Genomic DNA, 26,285 nt, shown 5'->3' on the forward strand with positions numbered 1-26,285 from the left:
CTTCAGGGCATGCCTCGGAGAGAGACCAAAGACTTCTCCACCAAATGACACCTCCATTTTTTATGGGTAAGTTTGAAAGAACATTTGCAATTGGTAATGATTGAGCTGTTAAGTGGTCAAGGAGAGAGGGAGAAAGGGTAACTCCCAGTGACCGAGGAGGTCATGGAATGGGTCAATTGTGTGGCTCTGGGGTCTACCTTGGGGGTGATCCCTAGGGACCTTTGGCTGAGAAAAAGACACTGTCTCAACTGGGTGGTTAAAAGACCACAGGATCTGGAGGTCCAGCATGATGGTAGGGCCCTTTCCATTTCTTGGGCCCCATTTTCAGCATCCAACAAATGCCCATCTCACAGGAATATTGTGACAAGTAAATAATATGCCTTGAAAATTCTTGAACATAAAATACAAAATCCTATACAGAGGGCCTCACTCTAATCACCATACAGAATCTCATCTCTTTCTCTGTAAAATGGTAACAATAATATCTAGATATTTTTACCATTTACTAATCTCTTTGCAAGACCAGACCCTGGGATAAATTCCTGCCATGCATCATCTGACCCGATCCTCATTGCACTCCTACAAAGTACTACTCCCATCTCACAGATGAAGAACTAAGGCTCCAAGAGGTTAGTTAGATGCCCTGCCTAAGGTTGCCCACCCTGCAGAATGGGGGCTGGAGCCCACGTCTTCTGATTCCAGAGCCTGAGCTCTTAACTGCTAGGTGATGTCAATCCCTCTAGGTACCTCCTCCTGCAGGGATGACATGGGCTAGGCTTAGGTTCTGTGAGCAGCCTGTCACCACTGCCTTGAACCCAGTCAGAGCAGCTGTCCCCAGTCCTGTTGCCTCTGGCTGTCCAGCCACTCACTTGTTGAAGTTGATGAGCCAGATGGTGAGCTCAGCGGGGGCCGTCTGGTCCCAGTGGATGGTGTAGCCCTTCTGCAGAGTGATAACCGGCTGGTACTGCTGGTAGTGGGTGCTTCTGGTGAGGGCCCCCTCTAGGAAGAGGGGGTGACTGGGAAAGTCGTTCTTGATGATCTTCATCCTCAGATTACTCGTCTTGTAGGCCTGAATGTACATCTTTTAAAACCCAAAAAAGGAAAAACACACAACGAGTCTATTACAAAGGATTATTCCAAGTGTCTGGTTAACATCGAACTACAGACTGCACTTCCAAAGGCATTTTCTCTTTACAGCACCCTTTTTAGAAGGCTTGAGTGAAAGAAAGGCCAAATAAGGGGGCAGCTCTTTCTGTGAGTGGGTGCGGCCCAAGCCGGCCTGTGCAATTCATCTTCTGTGTTCTGTGCCTCTTGAAAACAGTGCTCTGCTGAGGAGCTACCAGTGGAAACTTGGGAAAAGACTGCTTAGTAGTCAGCAGATTTTGGCAATTGGAGGAAGACATGGAAGGAAGAGGAAGGGAGAGAAGGGGAAAGAGCACGTTTACAATTCTACTGCAAGGGCAACTTCCCTTAATTATCTGTTGTCCCGACTGCATCTGAGATTAGCCTGGGTGTGGTGCCCAACTTCTCCCTCTGAATGTCAGGGTCTGCCCATGTGGCCAGTCTACGTGGTATGAATGCACACTGAATGAATGAAAAAACAGTTGCCATCAAGTCTATTGCGACTCATGGCGCCCCCATGTGTATCAGAATAGAACTGTATACTCCGTAAGGTTTCCAATGCCCTTCGTTCTGAGGCGCCTCTGAGTGGACTCGAGCCTCCAACCTTCAGTTAATAGCTGTGCTCATTAACCCATTTGCAGCACCAAGGGACTCCACTGGATGAATGAAAGGGATCTTATTTAAGAGAAAAATCAGAAAGCAGGACTGTCAGCCACTGAGTCCCAGAGACCAAACCGCCCCGGTGCTTTAGGGCAGCTTTGATTTAAAATACTGTGTCTTGTTTTAGGACCATGACAAGCCACATGTCTCATAAGTTGTCATCCAGCAGCTGTAGTCGGGCAAGGCCATAATACCAATGTGCAATGACGCTGTGCCGCTGGAAGAAAGGATTTATTATCCCCTCTCATTTTTCATTGCCTATAAAATCTAAAGACATTTTAACCCCCCCCATAAGTTGTCATGAGGATCAAAAGGTAGAAGGCATATGTAAGATTTCTAAGTGGTAAAGTGAGGGCAAGAGGTTGTTGATAATAATCAACCAGAAGCCAGTTATGATGTGCAGGCACCAATCATCTGTCAGTGGAAGTTTGCATGTCGCTATGATGCTGAACAGGTTTCAGCAGAGCTTCCAGGCTAAGACTAGGAAGAAAGGCCTGGCAATCTACTCCTGAAAATCTTATGGATCACAATGGTCTGATCTGCAAGCGATTATGGGGATGGTACAGGACTGAACAGTGTTTCGTTCCTTTGTGCATGGGGCCACCATTAAAAACAACAGCCAGTTATGATAACCTGGAACACCCTACAGAACACAAGCAATGTTTTGGAAAGAGAGGGTGGAAGATAGGTGGGACACCTAGTCCTTGAGTCAGAGGTGCCATGTAATGCTGAAAGCATGGATGTAAGGCCTGAGGGCTTGGTTACCTTCAGTTATTCAGGGTGCAACTCCTCCCTGTGCTTCCACCTATCTGCTCCCTTCTGACTCTACTTCCCTTCTTATCTTCCTTAGACCATTGCGTCAACCACCCGCTCCCATGATCATCCAATCCCTTGGCCCTTGTTCTGTCCACACATTCCCCAGGTCCACCTTCTCTCCCAGGGCTGCTGAACAAGGCTGGAGAAAATCCCACAGCCCAGGAGATAGGCGCCTCTTCAAATTCCCTGTCTCCAATCTCCACCAAGGATTCAACACTTCCAGGCAATCCTTCCCCTGCATCTTGTCAGTATTTTCCACTCTGTACAGCAGCTCTTCCTAACCCTTATCGCTCGCTGCAGGCCGCCCTCCACAGGCCCACTCCCTGCATTCTCAACGCATGACCTCGCCTGCTACTGCAGAAAGAGACCCGGTCAAGCTGGTGGGAACGCCCTCAACTTCCTGCCTCCTGACCCCGGCTCCTCTCTTCCTCTGGTCTCGCTTCCTGCTAAATGCTAGCCCCTCCCCCTCCTCTGGCACCACCCACCCCACCCTGAGCATGTACCCCTCCTCCTCTGTGCCCATCTTGTCCTCCTCTGCCCTTTCCCTTCACCTGGCATGGCCTTACTCTCCCATCTCTCCTTCAACCCCAGATCACCTAGCTACCCTCTAACACCCATCTCCTAAGTCCACAGAGGCGAGAGCAATGCTGGTCTCACGGGGTGGCTGTGAGGACAATGTTTTCTTTTTTAATTTTATAGTACTTTAGATGAAAGTTTGGAAACCCTGGTAGGGTAGTGGTTAAGAGTTCGGCTGCTAACCAAAAGGTCTGCAGTTCAAATCCAACAGGCGCTACTTGGAAACCCTATGGGGCAGTTCTACTCTGTTCTATAGGGTCGCTATGAGTCGGAATTGACCTGATGCAATGGGTTTGGTTTTTGGTGAAAGTTTACAGTGCAAATTAGTTTCTCATTCAAAAATGTATACACAAATTGTTTTGTGACATTGGTTGCAATCCTTGCATTAGGACAACTTTTTCATGAATGTATGTTTCTTTTCTCCTCTGGGGCCACCAGCGTGTTTCCCTCCTAATTGGACCGTTCTTAATTTTCTCAGACCTTTCTCCCCTATGGCTTACAATAACAATAATAACAACTAACTAATACTTTCAAGTAGTCCTGGTGGCACAATGGTTAAGCACTTGGCTGCTAACCGAAACGTTGGCAATTCGATCCCACCTAGCAGCTGCCTGGGAGAGAGACCTGGCAATCTGCTTCTGTAAAGATTATAGCCAAGAAAACTCTACGGGGCAGCTCTGCTCTGTCACGTGGGGTCGCTCTGAGTCGGAACTGACTTGACAGCACCTAACAGCTCTAACAGCCACATGAGGCCACTGAGCATTTGAAATGTGGCCAAGGTTTCTGAAAAGCTGAACTCTTAATTTTATTTTAATTGAAATTATGTTTCAAAACTGAAGCAGTGTAAAATATTTTTCCGTTGAACACAAGTTTGTTGTTTGGCAGGACCACGTTTCACTTTAACTGTTGGAAATTTAGCGTCTGGATTGAAACGGACTCTAAGTGCAAAATACACACCAGATTTCAAAGAGTTAGAACAGGAAAAATGCAAATGTAAAAATGTCTCATTGATAATTTCTATATGAATTACGTGTTGAGATGATAATAGTTTGAGACCACTGAGTTAAATAAAACATACCATAGTGTATTTTAATTTTAATAAAAATCCATTTCCCCTGTTTCTCTTTACTTTTTAATGCGGCTACTAGAAAATTTATAATCACACATCTGGCTTACATTATAGTTCTATTAAACAACTCTGGTCTAAGCAATTTACCTGCATTATTTGAACCCATCTTCATAATCTCATCAAGGAGGTTCAATTATTATCCCAAATTTATAGATGAGGAAACTGAGGCATCAAGAGTTTAAGTAACTTGCCCAAGGCCACATAGTAAGTGCTGGGGACTGACATGTACCCAAGCATTTGACCTCAGAGTACTTTTCTTCTAAGAATTATGCTTATAAACTATTTTCACTTTGACTTTGTGAAAATCCTACTGAGTAATGGGAGGGAGGAGAAAGAAAGAAGAAGAAAAGAAGCCTATGATTTTCTGGTCTACTACAGAGTCAGGCATACAGTAGGCACTCACTGAATGGTTGTTGCATGAGTGAGTTGAGTGGCTCCCAGAGAGGTGCCCCTAGTGCCTCACCTGTGCGTAGCGGCCACTGCAGACGGCCCCTCTCCAGTCAGGCACATTGATGCAGTCTGGGTGCCGCACCAGCCAGTTGTCATGCTTAGTGAGGTAAGAGCCAGGGTATTCCGACACGGAGCCATCGACATCGTGGAACACGGACGTCTTATCCCCATCCATGTCCAGCTGGTTGAACCAGGGCCCAGGCTCTCCAAAGAACACTCTGGAAGTAATCTAAACAGAGCCCAAGAAAGTTAGGCTGGTCCAGAAGGTGAAGGGAAACTGCAGCCGTCATCAGGCCCGGGCAAGGTTTCCGATTTCTGCTAACGTTACAAACGAGCCAAACTAAAGATGCTCTCGGGTGCTAGAGGAAACCACATGCCTAACCCCTCAGATGGAGCCAGAAAACCAGCCAGTGTTCCCAGCCAGTGTTCCCTGTGCCTCAACTCCCTGACCCAGTGCATTATCTTGGCCTCCACTCACTGGAGGGCTGGCTGCTATGGGCGACCCAGAGGCTGCTCTGATACACAGGCTCAAGGGCCTGCACAGAGGACGGGAGGATTTAGGAGTGAGTGAGTATGTGTGTGAGAGAGAGAGAGAGAGAGAGAGGGAGAGAGAGAGAGCTTTGTGTGGTGAATGTTTCTGTGAGAATATGTGCATATGAGGGAGAGAAAGAGAGACAGGTGGGGGATGTTTGTATGAGAAAGTATATCTATGTGTATAAAATTGTGTGTGTCTGTGTGTGTGTGTGAGAGAGAGAGAGACAGAAAGAGAGAGAGGGAGGTGTGTGAAGAATGTATGAGAAAGTGTATCTATTTGTGTGGGTACATGTGTGAAAGAATGTGTGTGTGTGTTTCAGGAAGAGTTTTTTAGCATGAGTGCTTGGAGATTTCCATGACCTCTTTCAAGCCCACAGTGGCCTGAATAAAGAAATTAAGTAATTTAAGTTTCACTCCTTTCTCCCTCAGCCTGCCAGTGACTGGGCAGACGGACATAAGCCAGAGCATAGAGGAGGAGGGAAAAGTCTGGGAAATCCACAACCTGAAGAAAATGCACCAGGAGGTCTGAACCTGCCTGATCCCAAAGGTGCCCTTGGCTCTGATCACCTCAATCCCAACTCCTAGTCTGCAGACCCGTCCGTGGCAAGGAGGCCTTGCTGATATTCCACTCTCAGCGAGAGATTCAACAGAGCATCTTCAGGAAAGGCTTCCCTTGAAAACCGCCAGGTTTTTTAGATCAATTGGGCTAACACAGGTGGCCTGGTCACAACACAAAGTATGTGCAGACCAAGACCCTTGGAGGAACGTCCTCAGAATCTTGAGTCCACTGTAAGGTTCCTACTGAGACTTGGGTAAGTTTAGAACAGGGTGAAGGCAAGCGGTCATTTACCCAGACATGACCCGTGGGGCAACCTATGCTTGTACTTTTCCAGTTTGGATGCAGAGAGAGCTGGGACATGGCCCAGCCTGCTTGGAGAAGGCTGTTCAACCCCTGTGGTAGTGGCAACAGCTCAAACTCTAGGCCCCGGGAGACTTGTGAATCACCGCCCAAAGTCTGGGTTTGCAGGAAGTCTGCCCTGGCGCCTCACTCACCGGGACATCCTCAAAGGCAATATTGGTCACGTTGTTATGGGGGCAACTCTGCCAGGCGTTATTCAGGCGGAAGGCCAGAGCGCTGGTGTGCCGACCCTCCAAGGCCACAAACTTCCGGAAAGTGCAGTTCTGGATGTTGATGGGGCCATCGTAGAACTGAATTCCTCGGATTGGAAAATTCCTATCGAGTTAAGGAAGTCAGACATCAGGCTGTGCCACCATGTTGTTTATGCCCTCTGATGGGGTTGGTTAACAGAGACCTTTTGGGCAAAGCCATTCCTGATCCCCACCTCCAGTTGCTCTCCCCACCCCAGACATTATTGATTCTTTAATTCATTCAAAAAACATTTATGGGCACACTACGTGTCAATAACGAATGCTTGCTGGATGGTTGATTGATTGAATGAATGAATATTTGTCTAGTTGCTGCATAAGTGTTTGTGGATGGTCTTCTACTCAACTATTTCCTCCAATTTTCCCATAATATGAAGAGTCATTGGATAAATGCTGTAAATACTACTACAGAGTGCCAATATCATGTCCCTTGGGAGGCAGAGCTCTTACTCATTGTTGCCTTAGTCTTAGTGGTTGTAATAATTAAATCAGTTTAAGGCCCACATGAGTTTCTCCTCTCTGAGTAAGTCTTTTGACTGGGAGTAAGCTGGATTTGGGAAACAGCGGGGAAAGGAGGGACACAGACTGGAAGGTGATAGAAATGTAGTAAGGGTAATTGTGGTGTAACTTTTTGAGTGGCTCTAGAAGAGAGAGTAAGAAGCCCGGGTGACGTAGTAGTTTGTGATTGGTTACTAACCAAAAGGTTGGTGGTTTGAACCCACCTAGTGGCTCCTTGGAAGAAAAGCCTGGTAATCTGCTTCCATAAAGAAAATTCTATGCACTAGTTCTATTCTGTAAAACATTGGGTCACAGTGAGTCGGAGACCAACTCAACAGCAGCTAACAACAACAAGAGAAGGCAGGTCCTGCTGGGAAGGCAAGACTGTGGACTCAGGAGGGCCCCAGGCGGGTCCTAAGGACCTGGGAATCAGGAGACGGGACATGGCAATGCAGAGACTAGAGAAGAACTAGTGACTTGGAAATTTGCCTTGGGCCTAGCAGGGCAGGTTGCTCAGAGACACTCCTCTCATTTGGCTTGGACTCCCGAGCAGGAATGGGAAGAAAGGACCTGAGTGGGCTGGCTCAGTTTCCTGGAGGACTCCATAGCCCAGCCTTCTCCTTCTTGGACTTTGGCCCCAACTCTAGGCTTACTTATTCTCCAAGTCCAAATTTTGTGTTCATACTGGTGTCTCTACCTCTGGGTCAGGCCCCTCCCCGACCACAGAGAACATAAAGAAGAAAGAATGGAAAAAGGAAAAGGAAGCAGAAAAGGCATCTGTCCGTGGGGGAGAAGATGTACTCCAGCCGTCCCAGATCTTCAACCCTGGCCTCCCCTCAGTTCAGATACGGGTCTTTGGGGAAGTCCCTAGTCACACCTGCCTTGGTACTGTGCCTTCCGTGGATACCAAGGACTTTTTGCATTTCCGTATTTTTGTATTTATAATTGATTAACACCATCACTTTATTCCTGATACTCATGGGATGATTCCATGCATTTTTCCATATAAGGTATTTTAGGGAGAGCCCATCCTTACTAGCTCTATATTTTAGTCGTGTGCTTACTTTACCTTCAGACCCCAACCCAGTCTCATACAGGATTAATCACCCATGAGTAGGACTGCACAACCCTAGGTTCCTGCTCTCAAGGCAGTTTGAAGAACCTGCCTGAGTCTTACATAGCCGTCAGGTTTCCATAAACAAGCTCACCTCTGGAAGTCATCAGAACATTCTGGCCCTGGGAGGCTGGTAACCCTCAGTAAAGAAACCCCAAATATGCAGACTCAGAGTTGCTCGTAAAAATGATATGAAGGGTTGCTACATCACTTAGGGTAGACAGAAGCAAGGACTTCTCAACAGCACGTGCCAAAGGAGGCTGCAATTCTGCCTTTGCAAAACCGTTTAAGAGATAAATGTCCACTTGGGTTGGGGGTTGCAGGCCTGGGTATGTCTGTGTCCTGACCATAGTAGCATTAATTATATTTTCCTAGAGAAAGGAGGACAGGAAGGGCTGATCTTGGCTTTAGGAGAATCGGGACCACCATGTTGTTCTTGGCTTAGAGCCTTGCTGTCTGGCTTGACTTCTCATCTGAGCAGAACCACCATGAGAAGGTAGAGAAAGTTCCCTCACCACTGACCTAGGCTGTGGTTTTCCGAGGAACTGACTTGCTCATCATGATGATAGCTCATCAACTCTCCAAGTCTCTAACTGCCTTCTCCAACCACATGGTTGTCATCCAACCTTTGTTTGAACTCCTCCAGCAACTGAGAGCCTATGACTCCTCAAGACAGCCCTGCTATTCTGTTGTTGAACACGTCTGACTTCTAGAAAAATCTTTCCTACACCAAGCTAAATCTGTCTTTTAGGACCCATGTAGAATGATCCTACATTTTGTGTGCATGGGGGCCCTGAGAATATGTGACGACACCTCCCACGTTGTCTTCCCAAGCATGTTCCCATCTCCTGGTTGGAAATTTCAATCTGCATGTAACTTAGCTTTGGGTTTTGTCATCTTCCTAGTTCTTCTACTTTACGTGCGCTTTGACCTGACTCTGTCACCTCCCATGGTCTGAGGGAGATGAAATGCTCCAAGTGGATTCTGCAATCACAGGAAAGCGAGACCCACAGTCCCTCATCCTGGATACTGAACTTCCATCAATGCAGTCCAGGACCACATTTTGCGTTTTGATGACCATGTCACCCTGTTGACTCATACTCATACTCAACAATGTTTTTTTTGTTTTGTTTTTTAACTTTCCCTCTTTCCATTCCAGATTTCCTCTAACTCCTTTTTAATCTTCATTGCTTCAATAATTTCTCTGGCTGGTACACAACTAGGGAAGTCATGTTTAAGAGGTAGAAATCACCACCTAGCATCTTTCCTTCCATTGCTGCCACTAGGTTAAGCCACATAGAGCAAAAAAAACCACCATGGTTGCAAACCTACTGGCCTATAGGGAGAGTCCTTCCACTGTGGTCCAAGCCACCCGGGCCCCAGATCCTGTTGTCCATCATCTCTGTTCCCACGTTGCCGCTTTCCCCAACAAACAAGCTGTTCTTTATCTCCTGTTTGGAGCCATCATCATATGGGAAGGTTCCACCACTGTAGAGAGAAGATGTTTGAGATGACATATCCAGAGACAACCTCTCCAAAAGGACCAAACACAATGACAGTTGCTCTTACCTGGCCAGAGTCAGGCCAATGCCATTGTCAGCAAACCTGGGGACAAGAGCAGAAAGTCAGAATGTTCTCTCATTCCTCATTCAGTGAAGGCACAGAGGGAAGGGCCCTTCCCTGCCTTAGAGTCCTACTCTGGATACTGAGTGGGGGAAGCAGAGGGTTTGCTGAGGGAGTTGTGACTCTCCCATTCTGTACAATAAGGGGATATTCTAGGCCACCTACTATTTACTCTCTGACTCCAGAGGGAAAAAGGTAAGCCCGGTGGCTCTCAGTGTTTGATGCTACATTGTGTAAGCAGCCTGCAGCCTGGGCTCTTTGTGCCTCCTTCTCCCAGTCCACCTCTTCCAGCTGTCTGTCCCTTCTGGCCCTTGTCCAGAATGGCCAGTGGATCTCTATGGGGACTCTACATCAGAACTCAGTGTTTGTTGTCTTCTTCATTTGAACCTTAGAGTCCAATGAACCAGAGTTTCAAGTTCCAGTTCAACCACTTATGAGTTGTGTGACTTTGGAAAATTCACTAACCTGTGCTTCAGTTTGTCATCTCTAAAATGGAGATAATAATTCCTATCTTTGAGAAGCATGGTAAGATAAATGAAACCAAGCACTTGGCACATAGTAGGTGCTCAGAACATGCTGGTTTCCTTCCTTCCCTTTGTGGATTGGCATAAGGCCTTAAGAAAGCCAAGCCCAGTGACTATTCAGAGGCAAATCACGGTCCACAGTACCTGGCATTGCAGGCTGAAGCCAATATGCTGGTTTTAGCAGTTGTGGTCACTAGCTGACATCATACTATATCCCTACCTGGTTAGGAATCCCAGAAAACCAAAAATCAGTATATATTGTTCACTCTTTCCAACTTTCCTTTCTTCATGCCCACTGTCACCCCCCCTTTGTGTGAACCCCACGTGCTCCCAGCTCACCGGCAGCTGTCCAACCACACGTCCCCGCCCCGCAGCCAGGCCCCATGGTCCTGGTTCTTGTAGGCAATGAAGTGCTTGATGATGGCCGGCTCCCTGGGCTTCAGTGGGTCAGCATCCTTGTGAGGGCTGTATCTGGAACACACCATTGGAACAGCACAGTTAGCGGTTTTGGGGGAACTCCTGGGACCACTCCCTCTGGGGCTTTGTGAGTTTCTCTCTATGCAGAGTGCATGGGCAGACACCAACTAAGCAAAAACCGGCAGGCATTGCCTGGGCTCAAGAATAAACTGTCTGAGCTCATCTCAGAAGCAAGAGGAGGCCTCTTCTCCAGGCTCAGCTCTGTGCAGGCTGCACACACTATCTGCTGTTGTCCACCAGCACCACTGCAGAGCCCTCCCCAGGAGGGGTCACAGCCCAGAGGAAAGCTCTGACAGTCAGTGCCAAACCAGACATGAAATGCGGCTCATGTGGTCTGGGAGGGTTGTCTTGAGACGCCCAGCTCTCCTGCTAATGGGGAGGCGACCTTGAGCTGGTGCCTTTTCTGGGCCTCAGCTCCTCAGCCACAAAAAGGAGTGATGAGCCTGATGCTCACGGATGTCTGGCCTGGTGAAAGTCTTCCATAAACAGCATCACGTCACTGGCATTACCCATTTTTGATGAAGACCAAGCAATTGATCTCTTTAAAGGCTAGTGGTTTTGCTAATTACCTTGAGGTTTGGACAGAACCTTTTAAAAGCAGCCCCTAGCCTTCAACTGGGCTGCAGATGTATTTATAGGCACAGTCTGCATGTTCCTGCCCACTTACCTAATAGTGAAATCCCTTCCTTCTTTTTCTCTTTATATTCTTACCCCAGCACAACTTGCTATGGCCCTGGCCATCCCTGTTGACTTACCAGGTATTGGCATTTGCTGAGGGATCTAGAAAGTGCTAGGAATATGTTTCTCTTTGGCTGCTGGAACCTGAATCCTACGCTTTTGGGATTCACACTTGGCCCTGCTCAGATGTTCACTGTGACACTCCCAGTAACTAGCTCAATGCCGGGCACAAGTAACTGTTCAGCAGATGCTTGGTGAATGAATGAAAGAGAGCAAGGAACTGCGACAAGAGGTCACTGTGGATTCCTGAGGGTTGGCTACCTGGCAGAGATGATGGAGAGGAAGGGCCGCTTGTCCTTGGCAGAGGCCTCAGTGGTTTTGACGCCGTTGTCTATGATCATGCCAGCCTGGGGGAGGAGACACAGGGACACATTACCTTCTGTTGCAGACTGCAGGCATTTTTTCATACCCAGCCTCATTACATACTCTTGAATGCTCCAGAAAATCTAGCTTTGATCTTGGGCTGCATTAATGAAGTAGAGGTTCTGTGGTGGGGGTGAAGAGCCTGCCCTATTCTGCGTTGCTCAGATAGAATCTAGTAACGTGTCCTCTTTGAGGTGCAGGTAAGGAAACTGAGGTCTAGAGAGGTTAAGTCACCTATTCAAGGCCACAGAGCTAAGTCTCAAGAAACAAAATAAAAGGGAACAGAGGAGAGAATGCAACCTGCGCCTTCCTTCAGAACCACGTCCTGATTTTCTTTAGCTGTAGGTCAGACCAACTTTTCATAGTCAACACTATACCCACCCCCACCAAGTAAATGACAAAACCAAACTCAGGCGCTCAGCTCAGGGGACACCAATAGGAGAAGCCCTCCTCACGTCAGCCTGAGTGAAGGCACCTCCTTCCCCTTTTGGCTCTGGCCAGATGCTAAGTCCATGCCGATTCAAGAACAGCCACAAGAGATTATTGCGAATGGCCAGTGGCCTGGAGGCCTCGGAATGCTGCCCCGTTTTCTCAGGACGCATGCCAGGATGGCAGCTGTTCCTGGCTGTGGCCAAGCGTCTGTCCCGGTGCTAATAATCTGCAGGCCTGGGCCAGGGGAACTAACAGGCCGGCAGGCCAGCGAGGCGCAGTCTGGAAAGACTTACCCGGTAGTTGGAATGTGCTCGGTTGTTATGGAATTTTCCCAGTGGAATGTGCTCTGAATAACCTGGGGAGTACATTCCCACTGAGGGGCCCGTCGGTACATGGTGGAAAATGAACCAAAATCCTGTTTCCTGTTGGGGGAGGGCACAGGGGGAAAGCCACAGAATTCAGCACCAGCTTATCAAGGTGACCAAACAGCCCACATAGCAGGCAGATGAACTACTATCACTCAGACAGGACTGCGCATCCCCAAACACACCTCCATGTGGTCTAGGTTCAGAAGGGATACAGAGAAAAGTATGAGGCAAACGTAATACGTGGGGCCCACTCTGACTGTTAAAGCCCTTTGTAGGGTCCTACTCCAACGGCCATGGGCTCTGAACTGCTGGAGTTCAGTCACTGCAGGGTTTAGGCTCCTTCTCCTGACGCTAATGGGAGGATTTCAGAGGTTCAGCAGAGCTCAGAGCAGGAAGTTCTACTAGTGGCCTTGACTTTTCATTCTACAGATATATCTGGCTTGCTCAGGGTCCCACTGAAGATAAAATGCTGCGGGGGGCGGGGCGGGGGGTGGCAAGAGCACAGGCTGTGTAGACAGAATGTCCATGTTTGTGTCCTGCCCGCCCCTTCCCACTGTGTGTGCCCCTGGGCACGTTAGCTCTCCCTGCCTTTGCTTCCTCACTAATCAGCTGGGGGTAATGATAGTACCTGGTAATTTAATGCAAAAATCAAATGATTTTTAGCTTAGAACATATACAGTCAATTCTTGTTATTCGCAGTAAAAGCGGTCATTGGTAGTTTCGTGGTAGAATTCTTGCCTCCCATATGGAAGATCAGGGTTCAATTCCTGGTCAGTGTACTCGTGTGCAGCCACCACCCCTCTGTCAGTAGAGGCTTGTATGCTGCTATGATGCTGAACAGGTTTCAGTGGTGTTTCCAGGCTAAGACAGACTAGGAAGAAAACCCTGGCAATCTATTTCCAATAATTGGCCAGTGAAAACCCTATGGATCACAACAATTTGCTGTGCAACTGATCACGGGGCTGGTGTAGGACCAGGCAGCATTTCACTCCATCGTGCATGAGTTGCCCTGAGTTGGGGACTGAGTCAACGGCAGCTAACAGTAACATGTTCTATACAGTCCTTGGGACAATGAATTAGCGAACAGTGATCTCAACCAGGAACCACACACGAGGTGACTCAAGCTTTATGCCACCCTGTGCATGGGCATGTCAGCAAATGGCCACAAAAACACCATGAGTATTATTTCGCTAAATAAATTTTAGCCAGGAGGCAAATTCAAAAACATGAAATCCAAGAATAATGAGGATCGAGTGTGTATTTCAGGCACCATTCTAAGCTAAAATAATTAAATTCTAATAATGAGTTGTGACATATAAAGTGCTTAGCACTCAGTGGGCCATGACCATCAGTACTGTGAAGTGACGGAGCCATCACTTAAAACCAAGTCCACCCGACTCCTCGTCTGAGTGTTTCTTCCTCTTCACTCCAGCCAAGCCTGACTGCATGGACGCCTTGGCTTTGGGCTCCAAACACACACATTTCAAGGTAAGGACAGGTGTCAGCCTTAGCCGTCTGCTACCCCGACCGCCATCCCTACTTTGTGCCAAAGAGGGGATATTTCCGCTCACCTCAGATCCTGCAGCAGCACAGTTGATGAGGTTGTTGTTGGGATTGGCCATCCAGAAGGTGGACACAGCACTAGGGGGAGGGGGCAAGAGATTGAATGGCATCATACAAAGGGCTCTCAGGCTGCTGCCCTGGTGGACGCAGCCCAGACACTTTAATGTTGCTTTGAAGAGCCCCTGATCACAGATGTACGAAATCACTGATTTGTTGATCTGAAACCCAGTTTTCTTGTTAAAGTGTGTTGCATTTAAGCATTTAAAATAATCAGAAGCTGAACCAGGTGTGGCGCTTCCAGGAAGAAGCACTTTGAGGGAGAAGCCTGAGACTAACTCTAAAATGAATGTAAATCAAAACAGCCCAGGAAAGTAGCTGGTTCTCAGGGTTGGCACTTTCTCTCTCCCGCTCGCTCTCTCACTCTCTCTCATGTCTAGAAATGGATCCATGAAGTTGGGGCCTGTGTGTTCAGACAGTGGCAGCCGATGAGGCAGCCCCTTCCTCTCATCAAAGGTGCACTGTGTGGCACCAGGAAATTGCCCCACCGGTGGTTCTCCTTGGACAAGAGCGATGCACAGGAGGCAAACTGAGAAGGGAGAAGACACATTCTTGCCTCCTCTCCCAGAAGCTGAGAGCAGATTAAAGGCCGTGAGGTCCAAGTGGCTCAGAAGCCCTGAGTGCGGAAGTGGAAGGATGAGCTGAAAAGCCATGTGAGCAGCTCACAAAAGCTCTCCTGGGCACAGGCCTGGGGCGGGCGCATGGGCACAGAGGAGAGGGAGGCGCTTACTTGCAGTCCTGCCGGGGCTTAGGGATGTATCCTGGATAGGAGTCTTCTGTGATCGTCTTGCACATCTTGCTGTCGCGGTCGGAGGGCAGGAGTGTTCCAGACTTGACAAGTAGACCAAGACAGTGGTCAAAGGTGTTGCGTTCCTCTGGCCCATCTTCCGTGAAGAAGCAATGACCCAAAGAGTTATAGCCCACAACGTCCTTGATCTGCAAGGGTCAAGACGGGGACATTTCATCCAGCATCCAGCTATTCACGTGCTCATTCATTCACTCAAAGAGCCCTCGTGGCGAAGTGGTTAAGCACTTGACTGCTAACTGAAAGGTTGACAGTTTGAACCCACCAGCCAGTTGGTGGGAAAAAGATGTGGCAATCTGCTTCTGGAAAGATTACAGCTTTGGAAACCTTATGGGGCAGTTCTGCTCTGTCCTACGGGATTGCTTTGAGTCGGAATTGACTCCACAGCAACGGGTTTATTCTTTCACTCAGCAAACATGTCGAGAGCATCGGCTATACACTAGGCTCTGTGTGGAGCACTGGGGCTTTGGAGATGAGCCTGTCACCGGTGTTGGGGTTGGGGAAGGTAGGGGATGGAGTGGTGACTTTTTTTTTAATTGTGGTAAAAATACACATAACAAAACATTTGCCAATTCAGCAATTTTTATATGTATAATTTAAGGACATGGATTCCATTCTTCACATTGCGCAGCGGTTATAATTAGACTTTTCTGAACTATTCCACCACCGCATTAATAGAAACTCAGTGCCCCCTAAGCTATAACTTCGCCTTTCCCCCCCTCCTCCTCACCCCTGGTAACCACTAATACACCTTGGTCTCTATTCACTTGCCTAATCTAGATATTTCATATAAGTGAGATCGTACATTATTTGTCCTTTCGTGACTCATTTCACTCAGCATGGTTTCAAGGTTCATCCATGTTGTGGCATGTATCAGGACCTCATGTCCCTTTGTGGCTGAGTAACATTCCATTGTGTGTATGTACCACATTTTGTTTACCCACTCATCTGTAGATGGACATTTAGGTTGTTTCCACCTTTTGGCTACGGTGAAAAGTGCTGCAATGAACTTTGGTACACAAGTTTCTGCTTGCGTTCCTACTCTCAACTGTTTTGGGTATATGCCTAGGGTTGGAATTGCTGGGTCATATGGTAATTTTACGTTCAACTTTTTGAGGGATCAGCAGACTGTTTTCCACAGTGGCTGTACCACTTTACATTCCCCCCAACAATGGGTGGGGATTCCAATTTTTCCACATCCTCACCAGCATCTGTTATTTTCTGTTTTTTTTTTTTTTTTCCTATCATGAGCATTCTAGTGGGGGTAAAGTAGAATCTCACCGTGATTTTGATTTGCATCTGTCTCCCTAAAGACTAATGAGAAGCCCTGGTGGTACAGTGGTTAAAAGCTATGGCTGCTGACCAAAAGGTCGGCAGCTCAAATCCACCAGCTGCTTCTAAGAAACCCTATGAGGCAATTGTACTCTGTCCTCCAGGATCGCTGTGAGTCAGGATCCACTCGACAGCAACGGGTTTGGTTTGGTTTTTTGGAATGACTAACGACACTGATTCATCTTTTCACGTGCTTGTCAGCCATTTGTATATTCTCTTTGGTGAAATGTCTATTCAAGTCTTTTGCCCATTTTTTGACTGGGTTGCTTATCTTTTTGTTGTTAAGTTGTAGGAATTCTTTATATGTTCTTGATATTAAACCTCATCAGATATACGGTTTCCAGGAATTTTCTCCCAATCCTTAGGTTGCCACTTCACTTTGTTGGCAACGTCTTTTGATGAACAAACATATTTAATTTTCATGAGGTTCCATTTATCTATTGACTTTTGTGCTTGTGTTTCTGGTGTCATATCTGGAGTGGCAGCTTTTTAAGTCCCATCCAGTTGGAATGTTATGGCCAAGGCTCTATGGGGTAGGTAAGGGGACAAAACGTCAGACATGAGAGGTTGGGTCCAAGAGGAGACGTGGATAGGAGACCATGTGTGCCTGCTTTGGTGGAGGATTCAGACAAGAACACAGCTTACTAGGATTTAACATGAAGGGATTATACAGAAACGAGAGCAGTGGGTAAGGGTGGTGGGGAGAGCTTCAGCCAGGAGGGAGCATCTGAGCTGAGCCAGGTGGACTTTTTCTTAAGACTAGTGCTGACGTTTCTCATTGTGCCCTTACCCATGAATCTAAGTAGTCTTCTCAGCCCACGCTAGACATTGCCACATTTACAACCCCTAGGCAGAGAACCAGAAAGGGCTGCAAACTCCAGCTCTTCAATGGATGTCAAAGAACCTGGAATGCAGTCTAGATGGTGCATCGAAGCAGTACAGGGATCCTAGACAAATCTCCCAGCCTCTCTGCAACTCACTTTTCCCTACCACACAACGGAGGACTTGACTCTACCATCTTCGGTCTCTGATATGGATTGAATTGTGTCCCCCAAAAAGGTACCTTGAAGTCCTAGCTCCTGTACCTGTGAATGTGACTCTGTTGGAAATAGGAGTTTTCTTCTGTCATCGGTTAAGTTAAACAAGGTTATACAGGAGTGGGGTGGGTTCTAATCCCGTTCCCTTCTGAGCATTGTCTTATGAAAGTGGAGAACAGACATGGAAACAATCACGCAGAGGGAAGACAGATGGATCCAGTGAGTATGCAGCTACCAGTCAGAACCTGAAAGAGACAAGGAAGGACCTTCCCCTAGAGCTGACAGAGAGAGCATAGCCCTGAATCCAGACTTCCAGCCTCCAGAACTGTGAGAATTAATTTCTGCTCTTTAAAGCCACCGACTTTTTGTGGCATTTTGTTAAGGCAGTTCTAGGAAACTAAGATAGGCCCCTTCTGGGTCAGAATCCCTATGAACTCCTCAATCTTAGAGCTAAAAGCTCCTCAGAGGATCTCTAGCCTGAGCCCTGCCCCCTCCTCCCTGTCCAGGGCTGGACTCTGTTCCTGACAAACCGGCATCCTGAACACCCTAGAGATGAAATGCTTATTACCTCATGAGATCGCCTGTTCCACTGTGGGACACTGAGGATGATGAGAAACACCTTACTTGTCCTGACTGAAATCCTCCCTTCTTCTTGCCCACCCAAGAGTCCTGACTTCCCAGTGACATCAACAAGCAAGGCAAGCTCCAGTTGAATGGCATCCATTCAACTCACACGTATTAATGTACCCACCATCATGACAAAAAAAAAGCCAAACCCACTGCCATAGAGTCCATTCCAACTCATGGTCACCCCATGTATTATGGAGTACAACTGTTCCATAGGATTTTGTTGGCTATGATCTTAACAGAAGCAGATCACCAGGTCTTTCTTCTGTGGTACTGCTGGGCGAGTCTGAACTGCCGGCCTTTAGGTTAGCAGTCAAGTGCAAGTCAGTTGTGCCACCTAAGGACCTTACCGGCATGCCATGCCCTGGAAATCCTTATGCCAGCCAAAGACAACTCCCCCCTCGGCACTGTTAACATCTTAAGGGGCTGCCCTGCACATTGTAGGATGTTTACCAGCATCTCTGGCCTCTATCCACTAGATGACAATAGCACTCCTGCCCCTAGTTCTGACAACCAAAAATGTCTCCAGACACTGCCAAGTATTTGCTAGGGAGGGGCGGAAGGACAAAATCACCCTCTTTTGAGAAGCACTGATCTAGGGTGAGCACCCCGATTCCCTCCAGAACCTTTCATATAACAGAACTTGTCTACTCTCCAACACCCAGGTAGCCTTCCTCGGGAAGCATCTGGAAAACAGGCCTCTCCATGTCCCAGCATTGGGCTGGCTCTTATAGCTTTTAATCTTGCTTAAATCTCACAGAACCCCCTAATCATTTATTTATTTATTTTTAGAGATGAGGAAAATAATGGTCGGAGGAGTTAAATGATTTTCTCAGGGTCACTCAACCCGTATAAACAAAATCAGGATTGGAACCTTAATTTTCTAACTGTGCCCATTCACTGTATGAACTTTCCTGTTCAGGAAAGGCTCTCTGTTCTCTTGAACAGCGTCCCTCCCTTAATCTTTGTAAGAGTCAAGGGCGTTATCTTGACTCCTATTCAGATCCTCAATAGGCATTTCAGTCAATACCAAGGTCATTTAATGGGGCTGCTTCCTTTTCTCCCAGTGAGCTATGAAAGTTGGTTATAAATAGCCTAGAAAGACAAACATGGGAGGAAAAAGCAAGGAGCATAGGCTGCTGGAGCTAGCAGGGACATCAGAGATCAAGTCCAATGTCGTCACTTTACAGAGGAGGGCACTGATGTCCAGAGACGAGACATGGAGCTTCTGGGGGCATGCAGTGTCTTCGTGGGGGAAACTTGTTCTGACCCAGGCCTCCTGCCTCTAGCCACAGCTCTTTTTCAATCTTATGCAGCCACTTGCCCACTGTCTGGACCACACTTTGGGTGGCCTTTCTTTGAACAGGAGTGAATAACGAATTAAAAAAAAAACTGCCTCCGGTTGATTCCAACTCATGGTGACCTCACGTGTGTCAGAGTACAGCTGTGCTCCATAGGGTTTTCAATGGTTGATTTCTTGGAAGTAGATCACAGGCCTTTCTTCTGGGCACCTCTGAGTGGTCTCGAACTGTCAGCCTTTTAGTTAGCTGCTGAACGCCGTTAACTGTTTGTACCACCCAGAGACTCCAAATAATGACTTAAAAACCCGTTGCCATCAAGTCAATTCCGATTCATAGCAACTCCCTAGGACAGAGTAGAACTGCCCCATAAGGTTTCCAAGCAGTGGCTGGTGGATCCGAACTGCCGACCTCTTGGTTAGCAGCCGAGCTCTTAACCACGGCACCACCAGGGCTCTTTTTTTTTCTAACAAATACTGGAGAGATTCCCTCTTAAGACCCTTGCGATGTGCTACAAAGAGGGAAAAGCCCCACTGAGAGGAAGGAAAAAAACTGCTGCTTACACGCATTATCTCATTAATCCTTATCACAACAATTATTCCCTTTCTACAGGTGACGCTAAGACTCAGAAACCTGCCCAAGGTCACTTCCCTTGCAGAGACAGAGTAGAGACTTGATATCCGGTCTGTCTGATTCCATAACTTGAGTGCCAGTCAATACCCAACAGTGCTGGGGGGGGGACGGAGTGGGGGAACTCTCATGTTGGATTATGTTTCTTCTCATTAGGAGTGGGGTATGGAAGGTATATAGGGTCAAAAGAGAAGCACTATAAGGCAGAAGAAAGCACTGGGTTGGAAACAGAGGACACAAGTTCAAATCTTGGTTCATCCACTAACTTGCCGTGTAACTTGCCTGAGCGTCCCCTGCGTGACTGGGTGAGTTCTAAAGTCCCTTCCAGCTCTGACATTCTACAATTATTCCTTGTTAGAATATTTCCAAGGATTAAAAATTTAAGCTGTGGCACAGTTTAAGATTGCTAGATAGACAGACAGATAGATAGGTTGCAAATGGATAAACTGACGCGTACATATAGACCTACAGGTGGCCACCGGGTGCCTACCATGCTAACCAGAATAATGTGTCATTCTCTGCACAACTTGTGTTTTTCTCTTTTTTCTTCTAAATATCTTCCTTGTTAATGGTTGGAAGTCATTAACACAACCCCTTAAAGCTATTTTAAATCTCCAACTGCTGTTTGGTAGAGTTTCTCAACCAAACCCATTGTCATTGAGTTGATTCCGACTTATGGTGACCCACAGGACAGAGCAGAACTGTCTCACAGGGTTTTCAAGTCTGTAGTCTTATGGAAGCCAACCGCCACATCATTCTCCTATGGAGTGGCTGGTGGATTCCAACTGCCTACCTTTTGGTTAACAGCCCAGCTCTTTAACAACTGCACCACGAGGGGGAGGGCTCCCGTTAGGTAGAGTTTAGACATGTGATTACGAAGGAGAAAATTCCTCAGCTCTGCTCAACGATTGAAGACCCACAGCCCCCAGTGACTCCTTCAATTAGGGTGACCGTTTAGTTCATTGTTCAAACCAGGGCATTTTTGAGAGTGAAAGGGGCACTATTAATAATTCTGCTGGGATAACAGGTCTAAAATGGACTGTTCTGCGCAAACCAGGGTGTATGGTCACCCCAGCATAATGATTTCCACCATCAATCGGTATGAAGCAAGAAAAAGAAATTGCTGTTTAAAGCAAACAAATACAAACAGGAATTGACTATACCCATTTCTGCTTTCTAAGGGGCATGTGTGATATAATTCATATGAGTGAGAAACTTGACAAAAGATGTGATCATGTTTAAAGGAAGACTGGAATTTGGAAGCTCCTACCTGTTTTTTTGTTTGTCTCGAGCTGCTAAAGAGAAAAGCCTTGGAGTCAGGCGTCAGTGGTCATTTATTTAGTTTTGTTTAGTTGAGTCTTAATGAATTTATGAATATGCAAATAGAAGCTGGGAAAGGAAACTGAGAACCAAACTACTCTACCTAATAAGGAAAGAAATGAGTTTCTAAGGCAGCCCAGAAGAGATGGGAGAGGGGAAGGAAAATCAAAAGAGGCAAGAATTCAACAACCATGTTGAGGGTGGGTGTTGAGATCTGAGGGAAAGCTTTGGGTCTGTTGAGGGACTATTCAAAAAAGGGAAACCTGACCAAATGGTCCACAATTACATCAAAACAAAGATGAGAATGCAAGGGAAACAAGATTAATGGAAACCAAACAACCAGAATGAAAATATCGTGATGTTCAGGCTTTGTGAAGAACGAAACTAACGTCACTGAACAATTTGTGTAGAAATTGTTGAATGGGAACCTAAAGTGTTGTGTAAACCTTCACCAAAAACACAATATTATTTTAAAAAAAAAAGAAAAGAAAAGAAGAAGAAAGAAAAGGTGTCCTATTCCTCTATTTTGTGGTGTTTTCTGTGCTGACCTGCGATGTATCCCTTCCCCCTCACATGTCTTACTCCAATCAGTCAGTAAAAGCCCTGGGCCTATGGAAATCAAGGACATGAGTCTGGGCTCCACATTTGAGCTCACGTGGGAAGGAAAGATGAGAGCATTTCCCCCAGCAGCATTTGCTCTGAAGGAGCGCGTGGTTCACCAGAAGAAAAGGGGCAATTGCTGTTACCACCTCAAGTCATTTGCGCTGATGCCACAGCACAGAAAACTGCCCAATCCCTCTCGTCTGCAGCGAGCAGGTTGGTCGCGCCACAGCCATGGAACAATACCAAATTTCACATCACTCCAACTCAGGGCAGCAGGAGCTGGACTCCCAGAGGCCACTGCAAAGTAACTACTCACCCATCTCAGTAACTGGTGCCCTTTAAGGAGCAGGCTATTTTTTCCTTTTTGTTTGACTGGTGACCTGCTGTCAGTCAACACTGGTCTAAAATCGGAGCTAAGGATGGTTCAGCCCCCAGTGGCTCTGTACTAAGTGTCTGGATCCAAATGCCTCTCTAGCACTAAGAGTGCCTGGGACCAGCAATGAGCTGGTTGGCATGGAGGGGAGGGGCTGAGGGGATGAGAGAGCCCTAGAACCCTTGCTTCCTGGCAAGGAAGAGCTTACCAACAGGCCGTTGGAGCCATGGACGGTGACACAGCGAGAGAACGTGTGGTGGATGGAGAGCTCTTTCACATACGTGGGTGGGTCATAGCCTCCCTTTTCGTCCACATCACCTGCCAGGTGGAAGTGAATCGGGTACTGACCCATCAGCTGCTGTCCCATGTGCTTCAGCTCCACACCTTCCAAGTGCGCCGCCTTGAACCCCAGTGCAAACTGGGAGAGGAGAGACGAGAGTCAGAGGGAGCCCATGAGGTGTTTCACATTCCAAAATGGAGGAGATGTTGCCCTCTAAGTGTTTCATTAATCGCCAGCCCTGGTCCTCAGTGAATCAAAGATATTCTCTATGTGCATATGGGTTAAGTGAGATGCCTGGCCCTTCATATACCAAGGGAGGCAAGCAAGGGGCTACTAAGGATAGAGCGTAGTTGCAAGGCAATAATGTTTGGAATTGAGAGGTCTGGAGGACCTGTGTCATAGCTGGTGTTTGCTTCAACCCTCCTTTACTGCCTCCTAAAACACTGCATCTTATGGGGACAGGATAACCCTGAGCTCAGCCCGGATGAATCTGGCAAAAAGCATGTCCTAGAAGGGTTGGGGAATCCAGGTTAGGGTGGACCTTTGGGCAACAAGAGCCATCATCCAGCATCTGAGGCTCTCTCCTGGCAGAGGGAAGGCAGATGCTGAGCTGAGACTTTGTGAGAGCACGCTCTGTGGCAGTGCGCATGTAGGTGGTGGGGTGGGGTCTTGCTCAGTGAGCACCCACGTGTTCACGGCATAGCACACCAGGAACCATTCCTAGCTTGCTCAAGGAAACCACTTGACAACACAGAATATCTGCCCTTCAGGGACTCACCGCAAAAGCACAGTCTAAAAGATTCTCAAGGCTCTGGCTCAGGCAACTTCTACTAGGGAAAGATGGTCTTAGGGACATGCTAACCATTCCTTCCAAAAACAGGTGTCAACGGGAATGCCAGCTCTAGCAGTGGCTACTCTGGAGAGCTGTGTTGAGAACGATTCCAAGGCCTAGTTTGAGTTCAGTGAAGAAGAGTGCTCTGATCGCTCAGGAACTGGAAAGGGGGTTGCAGCAGCTTTTATACCATACACCTGCTATTTTTGCTTGTCTCTCTAACCGGGTTCTCAACTAAGGTCAATAATGCTCCCCCCCTCCCCAAACCCCATCCCTAGGAAATGACCGGAAGTATGTAGAAGCATTTTTGGTAGCTACAATGACTTAGGAAGACTACCAGAATTAAACGAGCAGGGGCCAGGGCTGCTAAAAATCTGTAATATAGGACCACAGGGGAAAGAATTATCTCACCTAAAATGCCAGTAGGCCCCCAATCGTGAAACTCTGTAAGTTTCATTCCATCAGTCTCCTTAGTTAAATTACCAAAAGGTCTTATCTTAAATCACATGATCTTTTCTTTGAAAGAATTATGTTCACAGAACTGCAACATAATATGATACTATCAGCTTTGATCCTGAGTCACTGAAAGTGATGGCCATATGAAGAGCTTTTGGGTGTCTCATGCTAGTCGGGATGCCAGGTAGAGGCACTTTATATAGAGATGCAAAAGAAATTCCTCTTTGAGCTTAATACCAGGGAAAACTGAGCCCCAGTGCACTGGTCTCATTTTCCCTTATTGTGTGGTAAGGACCCTGCAACCCAGTATGTCTCCGTCTTCCTTGACTATCGGGAAACTCACAGATAAATTTAATGCTAGAATTTCTAGTTCCTCTTCCCCTGCTTATCGCCTTCTCTTTGTCTTAATGGATCGATTGGAAATGTGACTTTTATGTGAATTAAATGCTTGTGCTTTCAGGAAGGACTCAGGGCTCAATAACGAAGGAAGGGAATGAAAGAAATGGTTGGGTTTGGAAGGCTTGAAAACACAGAGAGCAGTATGATGAGTACCATGTGGCCTGGTAGGGGAGAGATGTTCCTGAGTTGGCTCTGTCATCTCTCTTGTTCCCAATATTGACAGGTAAAGCCACATGCCAATGGATAATACATAAGTCTTTCCCAACTCCCAGAAGACACTCTTTGCTTGGTAAAAAAAAAAAAAAAAAAATCCACCTCCTTCTTTCCCATCCCATCCCCTATCAAGATTCCCACCCATAGGCTGGGATTGAGGGAATTTTCCCAGTTAGGTTGGAGTCAGTGTGCTGTCTAACCCTTATCACGGGTTGACAGCCTTAGCCACGCAGACCCATACCTTGATGTGGCCCCCGAAGGTATCAAAGTCAAAGAAGTTGCAGATGTGGTTTCTGTAGGGGTAGCATTTATCCTCCATCTCCCCCATCACCACGATGTTCCGGGTCAGGAGCCCGACCTCAGCCCGCATGTCCACGCCATCGATCTCCTCCCCGATGTGCAGGTACTTTGGTTTCCCTAGGGCAGAAAGGGAGGAGGTTGGAGAATCACAAGTACTGTGTGCCCACTGGGAGGCCTTGGGTGGTGCAAACTGTTAATGGGCTTGGCTGCTAACCAAAAGATTGGAGGTTCGAGTCCACACAGAAGTCCTGTGGAAGAAAGGCCTGGCGATCTACTTTCAAAAAACCAGCCACTGAAAACCCTGTGGAGCAGAGTTCTCCTCTGACACACCTGGGGTCGCCATGAGTTAGAATCAACCTGATGGTGACTGGTTTTGTTTGGTTTGGTTTGGTGTGTCCACTGTTCTCCCGGCTCCCTGCCAGGGTCTTAAACAGAAGCTGCTTATTCATTACCATGCTCTGTGCTTATGGTGGTCGCTGCTCCCACTTTATAGAAGAATAAAACCCAGGGACTTCATGCATTTGAAATAATTTGCCTGAACTTAGAGCCAAGATTCATAGCCGCACATGTTTAGATCTGAAGCCCTTGGCCAAAAAGAAAAACCATTGCTGTCGAGTCAATTCCAACTCATAGCAACCCTGTAAGACAGAGTAGAACTATCTCAGAGGGTTTCCAAGGAGTGGCTGGTGGATTCAAACTGCCAACCTTTTGGTAAGCAGCTGAGTTCATAACCTCTGTGCCTGCTAATTGTCCCCCAGTATCTATCTTCTCTCTTGCTTTTCAGGACTAGAATCTCCTGAGATTTAGGTAGGAGAACCTAGGGGACTGCATTTCCCTGCAGTGAGGTGTGCTCACAGAATGCGTGCGTGAGTGCTCTGTGCAACCCCCAGGCTGCCCCTCCTCTTACTGTCTTCCAGGGGCTGGAATGGGGACCTGTGTTGGTGGGCTGGCCTTGCCCGTGTAGATGACAGCCATGCCCTGGAGATGTCAGAGGAAAGGAGAGAAGAAACCTCACAGAGCTTACACCCTGGACTGCCTACCAGCTGGGGTTCTTACTGAGATAAAACACAGCCACTGGTTTAAAGCAGCACAAATCAGTATTCTGTTAAGGCAAGCGAGTCCATGTTGTGCTTTCCTCGACCTCAGGCAGAGTGCGTGCCTACAGCCTGGTACTCTGGAAAGACCCAGATCGGAGCTTTCGTGCCCAGCACCGTGGCCGGGCTCTGGGTGCCTCAGTGGTACCACATGAAACAGTGAGGAAGAGCCAGCACTCCAGTCTGTATTGACCTCATCACCACCTTCCTTTCTCCCTCCAGCCTGGACGAGAGGGTGCTCTCTCCCCTTCTGCCGTAGACTACCTCCCTAAAAACCAAAAACACCAAACCAGGTGCTGTAGAGTCCATTCTGACTCACGGTAACTCCAAGTGTGCCAGAGTAGCACTGAGCTCCACAGGGTTTCCAATGACTGGTTTTTTGGAAGTAGATCACCAGGCCTTTTTTCCAAGGTGCCTCTGGGTGGATTCAAACTTGCAACCTTTGGTAAGTAGCTGAGTGCTTACCAAGGACTCG

The 26,285-nt window shown here is 47.4% G+C and overlaps 1 protein-coding gene across 1 annotated transcript in view; it reads right to left on the bottom strand.

Annotated features, from left to right (window-relative positions):
• Nucleotides 1-26,285, bottom strand: part of CEMIP (cell migration inducing hyaluronidase 1) — a 175,026-nt gene that overhangs the window by 14,569 nt on the left and 134,172 nt on the right. The window contains exons 12-23 of the mRNA XM_003413860.3: nt 24,658-24,833; nt 22,445-22,654; nt 14,942-15,147; nt 14,163-14,232; nt 12,517-12,645; nt 11,690-11,775; nt 10,553-10,684; nt 9,636-9,671; nt 9,399-9,554; nt 6,341-6,521; nt 4,767-4,982; nt 870-1,081 (exon numbers count right to left, since the gene is read on the bottom strand). Of these exons, the coding sequence (XP_003413908.2) occupies nt 870-1,081; nt 4,767-4,982; nt 6,341-6,521; nt 9,399-9,554; nt 9,636-9,671; nt 10,553-10,684; nt 11,690-11,775; nt 12,517-12,645; nt 14,163-14,232; nt 14,942-15,147; nt 22,445-22,654; nt 24,658-24,833 (1,810 nt within the window). The remainder of the gene's footprint in view (nt 1-869; nt 1,082-4,766; nt 4,983-6,340; nt 6,522-9,398; nt 9,555-9,635; nt 9,672-10,552; nt 10,685-11,689; nt 11,776-12,516; nt 12,646-14,162; nt 14,233-14,941; nt 15,148-22,444; nt 22,655-24,657; nt 24,834-26,285) is intronic.

The sequence above is a fragment of the Loxodonta africana genome, chromosome 13 (assembly GCF_030014295.1).
Source record: "Loxodonta africana isolate mLoxAfr1 chromosome 13, mLoxAfr1.hap2, whole genome shotgun sequence".
Classification (NCBI taxonomy): Eukaryota; Metazoa; Chordata; class Mammalia; order Proboscidea; family Elephantidae; genus Loxodonta; species Loxodonta africana.